At 35.5% G+C, this 13688-nt stretch overlaps 1 protein-coding gene across 1 annotated transcript in view; it reads right to left on the bottom strand.

Annotated features, from left to right (window-relative positions):
- LOC122514119 (zinc finger protein GLI3) overlaps window positions 1-8321 on the bottom strand; it is an 81988-nt gene extending 73667 nt beyond the window's left edge. Inside the window, 1 exon segment of the mRNA XM_043630779.1 lies at window positions 7245-8321. Within this exon segment, the coding sequence (XP_043486714.1) occupies window positions 7245-7507 (263 nt within the window). The 5' untranslated portion in view covers window positions 7508-8321.
- Window positions 8322-13688: the final 5367 nt, after the last annotated feature.

The following is a 13688-nucleotide window of genomic DNA, read 5'->3' as shown; positions in this document are numbered from 1 at the left end:
CGTTTTGTAAAATCAATTTCCCAAACAAACAGATATTGAAGAATATTTTTATACGAACAGTCTCTTTCTAAAAGGATAAAGAATACTTTCTAACGAATAAAAAAAAAAAAACAAAAAAAAAAAATAAAAGAAAAAAGTTCAAAAGATTAATTTTCAAGTAAGTTTTCTTAATGTATTCAATATAATAACGTTTCATTAAACTTGTCAATCATTCTAATTATGACAGATGCGTTGGTGTTCAAATTGATCGGTTTCTATTAATCCACAGTGAACGTGCTTTCTATCATTTCTAAATCATCTCCTTATTACATTTTAACGAATACAATTTTTTCCATAATTTGTTATCCCATATTAATCCCTCCTATTGATATTTTTTGTCCTAACAAGTACCCCTTCTAACGTGTAACTTCGTTTGTACAAACCACCTATACCTTATACCCATAATGGAAGGATATAAATTCGCGAGGAAGGACAAAAAAAAAGATTAAAAAAAAGTCACGTTGAATACTTATGTTAGAAAGTTTCGGTTCTACTAATACGTCCGAAGGCTACTCCTCTCCAGAACATTTCGGAGTGGTAAATTTTCGAACGCCATAACACTGCCACCGTGCGTTTGTTTGGACAAGAGCATTATGAGATTTTATGTGAGCTAAGCGAGCTTCCTTCCTCGACACTGCTACGGCTGTTTATGCACCCGAGCGTGTTTCGTTCCTCTCCTCTACCCCTTCTCACCCTCTCTCTATCTCTCTTCAACCAACGGTATTAACGTTGTTGGAGTTTGCAGAAGGAGGATGAAAAGAAGGGAAACGATTCCATGTGCAGTCTTCTTCATCATCATCTTCTTCTTCTTCATCTTCTTCATCTTCTTCTTCTTCGTGTGGCATGTTTTCGTGGGGCCCTTTTCTCCTACGCCCTTCTTTTTACTCTCGAAAAGAGAGTGAGAGAGAGAGAGAGAGAAGAAGAAAAAATCTCAATGGGAGTATGCGTGTATGAAAAAGAGAGAGAAAGATAGGTGTTGTTATCTCAGGGAAGCCGCTCATCATCGTTTTCTTACCGTCTCAACCTCGAACGGGCTCGATACGCTTCTTTCTTCCAAGATATCTTCGATCTTACCTTATATAAAACGTCTCTATGAGTCACTCACAACATCGTGAGTTAATAAACTTCCATACTTTATCGACACACTGAAATAACTTCTTTTGACGTGGTTTTACCATTCTAGGTATATATAAGGTGTACGTATCCTGATACATACAATATATATATATATATCTTCGACAGAGTTGAATACAAAAAAAAAATACAATGAAAAGAAATACTGCAAACATGTTTTCGCGTATAGTTTATTTATCGCGTAATTGAAATGTTTCGGAATAATTGATTGATTGGTGTGCAGTTAATTTTGTAGAAAGAAAAACACACACACACACACACGCACACGCACAATTCGAGTTATTTATTCATTTGTATATCTCGATAGAAAATAAAAATCTAGAAAATATAAGAAAAAAACTATAGGTATACGTGGAAGAAAAGAAACAAAAAGAAAAAAAGAGAAAAAAAAATGTGAGATCGATTTGATTGATTTTATTCATATGTCTACGGTAAGAGAGATAATAAATCTTTCGTTTAAGTCAATCCGTTCGATATTTTCATTCTTGTTCAGAGATGAGAAGTCTATCGCACTTTCGCGACGATCGTAAATCACGTTTCTTTATTTCTTTTCTTTTTTTTTCTTAGCGATAATATTTGTTATTAATAACGATGTTCCTATGTATACATATCACGTATCCTTTCTACGAATAATCTCATTGGTTTCGGTCGATCAAAAGAAAAAATACGATTGATAAACACTTGTGTTTATTAAAGTCGGTAAACGATATTACAAATGAGTTTAAAAAGTCCGCTAGCTGTAATATAACGCAACGAGTACGTTAGAGTCTTATCGGTCAGTATCATCGTCTTATTGTCTCATTAAGAGATCCAATCTGCGTTATCGTAAACCGAGATTGCTTTTCGCAGCTTGATTACTTTCAACGATAAATATCATCAAATGGGCTGGATATATTCATCAACGAAAATATTTATCATATCAATTCGAATTGGGTTATCTTAACCTATAGAAATGTCCAAAGTAATTAATTAACGCGAGTTCTGTCTTATATTTTTCTTTCAACGTTATTAAACTTAAATTATTATTATTTAAACTTAATATAAATTATATATATATTATAGTTATTTAAATTTAAATATAATCGAATAATAAATTCTTCTCGAAGATTCACACATTAAAAATATTAGGATGAACTAAAAGTTCGCGCGATTTTTTGTTTATTAACATTTGCAAAATACATTTTACAAAAAACAATCCATTATGCAATTTCATAATAAAGTTTCAATACAATAAATGCACGAATTTTTGATTCACACACACACATACATACACACACATCCTAATAATAAACAACAATCGAGAGAATTTATTATTATATATCTTTAGATCGTAGGATGATATTATAAATTTACTCTTCAAATCCTGTAAATAATACTTACGATTAAAGAAGAAATACGTATAATACGTATATTACAATATTTAATAAAAAAAAATACAAACAAAAATAAATATATAAAAAAAGATAAGAAAAAGAAAGCAGCAAATTGCATTTCCTCGAGTGAGGAAGGTAAACAATAAAATGCTTAATAAATAATATCTTACGACTAATAAAATATTATTGGTAATTATTAAAAAATAGTAAATATATCATAGTAAATAATATTTCACGAATAAAGAAATGGTCGGTAAAAAAAAAAATATAAAAATTAATAAAAAAAAGATAAGAGAAAAAGAAAGCAACAAATTGTATTTCCTCGAGTTAGGAAGGTAAACAAGAAATGGTTTTTCTCGAATGCGTTATCTGGACGTATCGTATCCCGCTTGGCTATCACGTGACTCAAGAATACAAGACGGACTTGACCTTTCTATGGCCGTTATGAATGCGTGCGTGGAATTTATCAATGGATGACCACGCCAATGATAAATCGCGTATGCACTCGGTATCGTCGTGGTCAGGGGCCTTCTTGGCTGACTGTTCGTAGGTGAAAGAGCTGAGAATAAAAGGAAATAAGAGAGTCAGGATATAAGAGAGTCAGGAAAGAGGAAGCTAAGAGAGTAGACGTCTTCCTTCGACAAGCTCCTGCCGGTAACGCCTTCCAATATCTTTCATCGACTGACAAATCAGCTACCAGCTTTAACCACGTTGGATGAAGTGTTCAGTAATTTTTATGCTTGTACCTATTACAGATGGTGAGAGAATGTTTACTGAGAGATTCAATCATCCAGATATGGTATACATACATATATCTTCCCTTTAAAATTGAAAATTTATATCGAAATTATAGGGTTACTCGATTCATAAATAAAAACATTTTTACTTCGATACACCATACTAATGCTTATATATTATTTTATAATATTTATATTTATATTAATATATACAATAATATATTTATATTTATCAATGCTTTCATTCACTGTCAACACTTTTTAAACAAGCGTAACGAAGTTCCAAGACTATTTCATATTCTTCTTTACCCAAACCCGTGAAAACGAATTTGTTTCACTACCTGCTCCAAAAAATTCTTTCTATAATCTCTTTTCAAAGCGTAAAATACCAAGTAGAGCCCGCATCTCTACTCGACAAGTTTTGAGAACCCTTTTCTTTTGGATTCAATAAAACGTAAAAGAATATCATAAATGGAGCGAGTTATATTCGTTTGCGTTCGTTGTACTGGGTTCGCGTCCTTGTTCTCTTGCGTTGGGACAAGAATTTCCTCCCACAAGGAGTCCAAGAGTGCGTGGGGCACACAACTGGTATGGCGATTATAAAAATTCCGAGAGACAACCGGGTCACCACTCGGTCGATCGTCTTCTTTCTTGTATCTTCTTCTCGTTTAAATCTCAAATGGATAATTAATAAAAATTATCTAATTAATAAATTCAAAATTTCTATCTAACTGTTGAACCTAAAATTTGATTTTTCCCCAATATTCAATATAGATGTATTATTTACCTTCTTTCTTGTATCTTCTTCGTTTAAATCTCAAATAAATAATTGAACAAAAATTATCTAATTAATAAATCCAAAATTTCTATCTAACCTCAAATTTCATTTTTCCCCAATATTCAATATAGATATATTATTTACTCACTAATCAAACATCACTCAAGTGTGAAACTTACAATACTCCAAACAACATCGAACATATTCTATTTTATTGCACTAAATAAATTAGCAATAATAATCAAAATTGAATTAAAGAAGACCTACGAAGTAATTTGAATAAAAGTAACAACATCCAAAACGTATTACACTTTTTTAAAGAAATAAATTTACTGAAATTTGTGTAAAACGATTAACCGTGTATTGTTTAATCATCGGATAATTATATTATCGAAACTTATATAATAAAAGTGATCGCTAATGATTCCATTGTTAATGCGACCATTTAAAAATAAACTTTTACCAAAAAAGAAAAAACAAAAAATAAATACGTGATTTTCAATTTTACCACGACAATATTTCTAACAAAATAATTTGTAATAAATAATTCTAAAAATAAAAATATATATATTATTTGTATAAATAATTGTAAAATAATTCTAAAAATAAAAAAATATATATTATTTGTAAAAATAATTGTAAAATAATTTGTAAAAATAAAATAAAAAATTTATTATTACCTCTATCGTACCGATTAAATATAAAACCTTTGAATAAATAAATTGAATGAATGCGCGAACAGAAGTCAGGATTCAGCATTCTCCAGCATTTTCTAAATGGCTACGAGAATCTTCTCGTTAATTTAATACGTAACGCGTAGAACGTAAACGGAAGATCGTTTATAACGTGGGAAACTATTTTTCCAGTCTCAGCGCGAGACACCATCACATGGCACGCGTACAAATTACGAATGATTACCAACTATCCCGTGTTCGTAAACGCGAGAACGCAACCCTTAGAGAATTCTTAATCTATTCTTTGCATCTCCATTCGCCGAATCATTTTTCTCTCCGACTTATATAGAATATCCATTCGTTCTAAATCAAACAATTTCATATTCGAACCTTCGAGAGAGAGAGAGAAATAACAAAAAGTTACGACCGACCTGACCGTTAATTTCATAAATTCCATTCAAAGAAGAGACCACGAGAATTATTAAGACTATCTAAAAACATGGAAGAACTATAATGATTATAAACTGTACCGCATGAATAATGCGTTCATGCTCGGTGTAGTTTATACGTTGATTATATCTTCCAAATGGTATACAAAAACAAAGTCATCAAATAGAGAAAATATATATTATTAACTTCTTCTTGAAAACAGATGAAAATATATAATCTATTGCTAAATAAAGAGAGAAAGAAAGAGAGTGTAATAAAGATAAAGAAGAGAAGAAAGAAGGGCAGTGGCGTCCGTCGCCTGCTACAAATTTTAAGCCTGCCGTTGCAGTTTCTTTATTCCCGTAGACTTCAACAGGATGACAATTTTAAGAGACCGCAACAACGTATAAATACAATTTCAAATAATATAATGATCCGTAATAGTAAATTGCATAAAAAAGGATCGATCAAAAAAATCTAATAATCAAAATGATGAAATTGTTAGAATCGATTTTTTGTTGCGACGGTACTAAATAAGACCGAACGTAATGATAAAAATTTTCTAAAAAGAGAATTTCGCGTTTCTGTATATACAAGTTTAAATACTATAAGCGACGTGTGCCTGACGAGCATAATCATCGTTGCTTTTCAGAGTAAAGGTGGGCCGCGTTTGTTCGCACGCGCCACTTGTCCAACGTGTCACATAACTTGGGGTAAGTTTACAACGTTTTACAACCGAATTACAGACGAAGAAAGAAAGATCATTCTCCCTCATCTCTCTATTTCTTTCTCTCTCACACACACACACACACACATACACATTTACTTTCCGTTTCCCGTAAAACGTATCTTTCGTCGTGAATTAGATTTTCAAGCAACGACAACGAGAAGGATGCACACGTTTGAAATTCCTTTTCCCTTTTTTCTATTTCTTCTTTCTCTTTCTCTCCTTCGTTTTATTTTCAATAACTTCCCATCTATTTATTCTCCTCCATCGTGAAACTTTGCGACTCTCGCTAACGCGACGTGCCGACGCTCGATGAAAGACAAGAATACAATTTGAATTACAAGTTTTACGACAGTTTTAAAATGATTTAAACGCTTTTAATTAAAATCAATCAAAATCAATGGTTTATAATTTATTTGTATAAACCATTAAATATATATTTTTAAATATTTATATGTACTTTTTATATATTTAATTATTTCTTTTCTTACAAAATTATATTATACGGAGAAAACAAACATTTATGAAAGATATAAATTAATAAAATTATTATAAGAATTAAAAAGAAAATAAAAAACACTCGTAAATACGTTTACCGATAAGTAATTAATCAAATTTTTAATGACAAAAATAAAGTTAAGTAAGATAGAAATTTAGTAATGCTTAAACGTCGATTCGGTTGACGTTACCACGTCAAAGTTAAATAGCCTTATTTTCTTCAAGTGAAATCAACGACACGATCAATTTAAAACGCGTCATGCGTATCGGCCACGAGAGAAGAAAACAACGCTTCAAACCATCTAATTATTGTCACGTCATTCGCGTTGAGAATTACCAGTTTACTTACTGGTGCTAGTTTCTCGCCTCGAAAAGTACAATCTCGTCGTTTTCAGTCGCGTGACATGTTCTGGAGAAACGTATAAGCGGAGGATAAAGAAAAAGAGAGAAAGAAAGATAGACCTTAATTAACTCGATAGAGACGTTAGGAAAACATCTGACTGAACGATAAAATAAACTTAACACCGACAATTATTTCTACTCGTTAAAAATGTAACGTTCGATATTTTTACAGAGATTGACAAGAAATATTACGTGGAAAGATATTAATTACATTTTAAAACGATACCTGGAAGAAGGAATTCATAATATCGGGGTAAACGAAAAAATTACGTTTATTGCGTTAAAACTTTACTTTGAAAGTGCATAATGGAACTGTTTTCTATTTTCGTCAAATTTACTTTGGAGATGTTAATATACAAAAAGTACGAATTTTTGGTTCGCAACCTAATACATAATTTTAGGATCGAATTGAATGTATCAATTAACGAATAATAAAGAAGAATAAAATCTTACGAATGATGCGGAGGTACGTGGAAAGCTGCAGCTGCAGCGGCTGCGGCTGCAGCGGCCGCATGGTGTTCCCATGCAGCAGCCGCTGCGGCTGGGTGCGGAGCTGGCGGTGGTGGTCCGTGATGCGGAAGAAACGGTGGTAAAGGTGGCGGATGCGGATGGGGGTGAAAAGCCGCGTGAAATGCCGAATGGGGATGATGCGGTGGGGGTGGCGGTGGTAGCAAAGAAAAAGCTTCTTGATGATAGGCCACTTCTTTCTCTGGCATTTTGTCGTCCGATGCAGCTACCGCTGCTGCTACCGCAGATGAGGCTGCTGTTACTGCTGTCAAGGTAAAATGATGTGCAAGAAATTTGTTTCCTTTGTTGTCCAGGATCAAGATAAATCTTGATCAGGGGCACCGCGTGTGCCAGGTTGACAGTACCGATCGATCATAGCCCAATCTTTGATAAAATTCTTTTCGGACGATCCAAATATATAGGACGAGGAGTTTTTATATGTACATCCCTAGGATCGTTTCCCGTCGGTAAACTCTCGACTAATTCTTTCAATTAACGTTGAAGAATATAACGTACAGAGAGATATGTGTGTCCTTTTAATTATAATCCAGGATCCAATTAAATAATACGATTTATTTTCCTTACGTTTATTTAATCTTTACACTCCACGAATAACGATCGACAAACACTGCACTGTTTACTCTCACTGTCACTAAATTAATAAACCAGTCAACTGAACGGATCTTCTTCTATAAGTTCCTCCACCAATCGGTTCTACCGTTCATATTCTTACGTCACATTTAATCGTATTCATTAAAATTGATATCACGATTTGTCACCTTTCCATTGGACGAATAAAAATCTCGATGGTTAGCTTTAAATCCGTGTAAACGTAAACACTTGTGTAGTTACCCATCACCGTGATTATCGTCAAGTTCCAAGACAAATCTTGCGGTATTTGTGATATTTTTGTTAACGCGTTGGACCGATCATCGTATGATTAAAAGGACACGTGTCGTAGAATAGTTTTCCGTCGAACTATGAAAGACGAACGTGTATAAGGCCTGTCACGGTGCTCGTGCTTTGGCGGGTATGGCGATACTGAGTGCCCACCACCACCACCACCACCACCACCACCACCATCATCACCACCACCATCGCCACCACCACCAACAGCAGAAAAAGAGAGAGAGAGGAGAGGTCGGGCGTGCAGCAGTGGCTGCTGTGTGATCGTAGATGGGCGTGCAACAGAGACCGAGAACGCAGAGAGGAAAACTTCAAATAAGAAGGAGAGGGAGAATCTTCGGCTCTGTTCAGAACAGAGAAACGAAGGAAAGAGAAAAAGAGACAGAGCCAGTGACAGAGAGAGAGAGAGAAGAGATGAGAAAAAGAAGTTGGTTAGATGGTGGAGGGGGGAGGGCGGATGCAAACAAGAAAAAGACGGAATGATCGGGTGGAGGGGAAAATGAGAGAGAAAGATGTATATATATATGTGTACTATGGTAGTACCAGCCCTATAAAGGTGAAACTTAGGACATAGAAAGCAGAGGAGAAAGACGAGGTAGGAGAACGCGTGTCAGCTCGACAACTCAACTAGCACTAGCCGTCCCTGACTCCCACCTTCTCCAGCATCCTTTCGAACCTCTCCCTTCTTCCTTCTTCGTTTCTGCACTGAACTGGAAGCTTTGCGGAACAGAGAGAATGTTAGAAGGGACTACCAGGGTGCTCGATGAAAGACGGATCGCCGAAAGGCATCTAATAGATGGATAGATGGATAGATAGATCCTGCCTTGACAAAATTTATCCCTTTTGACGAGTTCAACCATTCAATGATTTCAAAGTAGCTTTTGAACATTGACTAAAAGAACCTATTCGAAATGTTTTCTTCTTTTCCCCCGAGATTCAATTTATTTCCACCTAATTGAATGGTGGTTTCTACAATAAGACCGCATTTTTTACATTTTTTTGTTAATTTACAAGAAGATAGTAAAAACAATGTGCCGTTCGTCGTAGGAATTACAGGAAACAGTTGGATGTAACGTATACGGTAGTTTCTTTTACTTTGAAAAATAAATAAGAAAATGATGTATTCATTGCGATACGACAAAATTGAGTATAATTATATAATTATACTCAATTTTACCTTTTTATTAAACGTAACGAACACCTTTTTACTAGACGCTCGATAAATTATGTTGTTTTTTAAATGTAAATATTACTAGTATTTCATTTTTCCTCTCTCTTTCATTTTCTTGTGATCTTCTTTTTCTATTTATATATCAAATGTAATCTAAATAACAAATTCGTGTGTATGGTCAGGTTTGGATCTTACATATGGTCCCCAATGATCGGTCTAACATCCCCGAAGGTCACTTTCAATCGAGACTTCCGTCGTCGAACACGATGTGAAATGTCGTCAGGCAAAGACCCAAGTGTTTTCTTTTCTTTGCGCCTTCTGGGCTCCTGAAAAGAACCAAAAGCCTCCTGGCGACTCGAATTTCGTCTACGCAAGTTAAAGTCAAAAGAAAGACCGTACAAAAGTTTCGATCCCATGCGTAGAATTTCTTATGCTTTTGAGTATTTTAACGCGTTTACGCTTTTCAATTTTTAACACTTACATATGTATTATTCTCCCATTTCATCCCTTATTCTAAACAATTTTATAATATGGAAAACTATTATAATATATTCTATACTGTATCTAATTGAATTCTTTGCATTAGAATTATTTTCTTCATTTATTTTATTTCTAATATAACACAAACACAAGTATATCATTTAAATTTAGAAACTTCACAGTCCTTATTATCCCATAAAAATAATATTATATTAGTTAGAGCAAACTGAAAAGAAATTTTGTGAACTTACAAGTCCTAGAAACTAAAATCCTATTTTTACTCATATGAAATAATTATTCGTCAGATACTATCGAATGAGATAAGAGTTAATCATTTCTAAATTATCAAATAGCTATCATCATTTATAAAGAAATTCTTAGAGAGATCCTAACGAATAATCAAGTTTCAAAGAAAACGCATCAGGACAGGTTGACACGCGGGGTAGTTAATAACAGGTGAAATATCACAGCTATATTATTTGTACAAACCTGACTGAGGAAAGGAAAATCCTAAGTTGCTAGTAGCGTTATGCAAGGCAACGAGCAAACCTAACACGAGGAAGATCTAACGTGTGAAATGCATCAAGTAGTAGTAGTAGTAGATAGGGTCTTACCTTTTAAGTAGCAAGAAGGAAGAAGACGTCGTCATCGGTGTATTCACCGGATGCCGGTCGACCTTGAATTAGGACTCTGGCACGGTGAAGGGCCCGATAATCACCAGTACGTGAGGGATGAAGTGCATAGAGCCATTAATTAGCCGTCGCTTCGTTGCGGTTGTCCTCCATCCTTGCTGTTAAAGCTACATATCCAGCATCTTTCTTTCTCCTCTCTCTCTCTCTCTCTCTCTTTCTCTTTTAAGTGTAATTTCCTCTTGGAGAATATCTCGCCTTCGCCTTCACCTTTCGTCGCTTGCACGCACCTTACGTTCGCACCTTTTACAAATATCCAAGACCGGTTATTACATTGTTTACCGTACGGACAATTCATTAAAATAAGAACGAATTCGATGAAACGAATGAAACTAAGTTGATTTTTGTTTACATATCGAAATACTTCTTTGGGTAATGATAGTTAGAACAATCGACGTCGTGTCTCGATCGTGGAAGAGTTTTAACATCGAAATTATTAGAATAATAGTTTTCTATTTTTATTCTATTCTAATTTTTCCAAATAACGCATAATAATGACTTTTATATTCTGATTATATGAAAATTAGATACAAGTTATATTAGTATTAATTTGATACAAATACCATAATACGTCGTTGATATATGTTTTCATTTAAATAAATATATTAACGTTATTTTATTATATAAATATCATATCTCGTATACCTGTTACTTCTTCATAATTAGCAACAACGTTTAAAGTATCAGGTCGATGAAATGATTCATTTTCTAAATTCGTCGCTGATCTATAAAAAAAAAAAAAAGAAAGAATCTCGATGATAAGTTTATTAGACGGTTTAATTATTTTTGTACGTTTTTTTTTTCTTTTTTCAAAAAAATATCGTTTAAATGCACGGCTTCTCGTTATCATCTAAATGATTCTTTCTTAAGGTCATCTCCTGGCTGCAAGATATTGCATGTTAACACTACAGAAAGGAAGGAACCACGAAGGATCTGTTCAGTCTGGTCCAGCGATGGTAGTGGTGGTTGTGAGACGATGATGGTGGTGGTGGTAGAGTGGGCTGAACTAACTCTGAGACTCCTTACTGGGCGCTCCATACTAGGTACCTGTTGGTCAGGTGCACCCCACTCTTGATTCGCCGTACCTGTACCTTCTCCACCTCTTCCCCTTTTCTTTCCCTCACTCCTTTCCTCGCTGTTTCCCCCACCGAGTTTAGCTCCGTCTCTTTTCATCTTCTTCCGTCTTCGTCTTTGGATCGTCGTGCTGTTATATACCATCGTTCCTCGTTCCATTCTAGGTATCAAAGAATGGCAAGGATTACTTCTCCGATCTCGCTTTGATCTTTCGGCACTTTAGTTGTCGATTGTGAAAAAAAAAAAAAAAGACTTACACATTTTTTTTCCCAAATAATCCTCAAACTTGATTCCTCCAGATATATATATATCTATATTTTTTGATTATCTTTCTAGCGTTCTAAAAAAGAAAAAAGAAGCTAAAATATATCCAAACTCAATAGAATTTTCATTCAGATTACAAATATCATCTTCGATACGGTTCAACATCTATAACGATTCCAATGACAGTTTCTATTATTCCCAAACCTCGTCGAAAGCTTAATTGGCAGGTTAGAAAATTCTAGAGAATCCTAGTCGTTGTTAGATCGTTAATGCGGCACGAGTAAGAAATAGAAAAAGAGAAAATAGTGTAAAGGCGGCTGCCGCACAATTCGTGACTTCCCAGAAAGGCGGGGGAGTCATCGGCTGAGCGTAGGGCCGTTTTCTTCCAACCAAGCACCCCGTGGTTCGAGCTCATTAACTAACACCCCCTTTGCTTCCAAGCAACGTGCCATCACAACTACTACTACTACTACTACTACATCTTCCATGGACGATCATCTCATCGAGATTCTCCCTCTCCCTCGAACTCATTTGATGCGTGTGCGTCCCAACGCGTTGTTCTTGGCCAGGTAAGAAAGAAGCCGCCTGTGCCAACACGCGGGGCGCTAGGAGCTGGGTCAGTTTGTTATCGAGCTTGAGAAAAGAGAAAGGAAAAGAAGAAGGAACAAGAGAAATAGAAAGAGAAAGAGAATGAGAAAGAGGGAGAAGAGGACGATGAAACGGAGAGAAACAGAAAGATGCGTGGTCTCGAGGAGGAGCAGAGCAACGATTGGCGCTGGCCCGTGAGTACCAGGGTGGGAGTCGAAACGTGCTTGGCTATATACCTTCATTCCACTCTCCACCATTTCCTCCAGCACCCTCCCAACCAGCACGAGAAGAAGGTCCTCTCATCGCTTAACCTCGCGCGCTACACCAACAGCAACCACCAGCAGCCGTTGTCGTTGTCGTCGTCCCCGTCGTCATCCTCGTCGTCTTCATCGTCTACTTCTGACGAGATCATTTCTTCCTCCTTTCCTGGCATTTTTTTCACCAAAACACGATATTTAATGGTATACGTATGTATACGTAAATACATTTATCCATGTGCGCGTGTCGAAGGACTCACAATCAAAAATAGAGACGAAAGGAATCTCTTTTAAAACCGTCCACGAAAGGCAGACGTCCGTTCGGATATTGCTCATAGTTGAAAAGAAAGAGAGAGAGAGAGAGAGAGAGAGAGAGAGAGAGAAAGAGACGGAAAGAGAGAAGCGGCTTTCTTCTTTATTATTACAGAACCCTACGGACACTTGGGCGTGGGAAAACGGCAGGACCACTCGCATAGCCTTTTTCAACCATTCGGACGGGTCGAAAAGAAGATCGACGATAAGGTTTCGTTATCTGTCGGTACTCTGGTGCACGCATAAACCTATCTCTACCTGAAATTAACTTTAGACATTTACCAATTGGAAAAGGTTAGAAGAGGATAGGAGAGTTGAGGCAGAAGTGAGAGAGATGAAAAGAGGTAGAAGGAATCTATGCGCGTGCTGACCCCACCGAACGAACGGAATTTCGAGCGTCTCGTAACGAACACCATAATTATCACCGTGATACCTATTCTCGTTCTTACGATCTCGCGAACAGATTTTTCTCGAGATAGATACTAATTACGTAGATATCTTCTAAAAAAAGAATTATGATTTGCTTAGAAGTATAATGAATTTGTTTGACACCTTGATCTCTATCGATAATTAACGACAATTTTATAGGACAGAGATGTATATATTTTTATGTGTATTGTATATGTTACAAACAATGTATTATTGCGGG

The sequence above is a fragment of the Polistes fuscatus genome, unplaced genomic scaffold, assembly GCF_010416935.1.
Source record: "Polistes fuscatus isolate 324 unplaced genomic scaffold, CU_Pfus_HIC Scaffold14, whole genome shotgun sequence".
NCBI lineage: Eukaryota > Metazoa > Arthropoda > Insecta > Hymenoptera > Vespidae > Polistes > Polistes fuscatus.
Note: the sequence above shows the minus strand (reverse complement) of the source record. Positions and strands in the feature narration are given on the sequence as shown.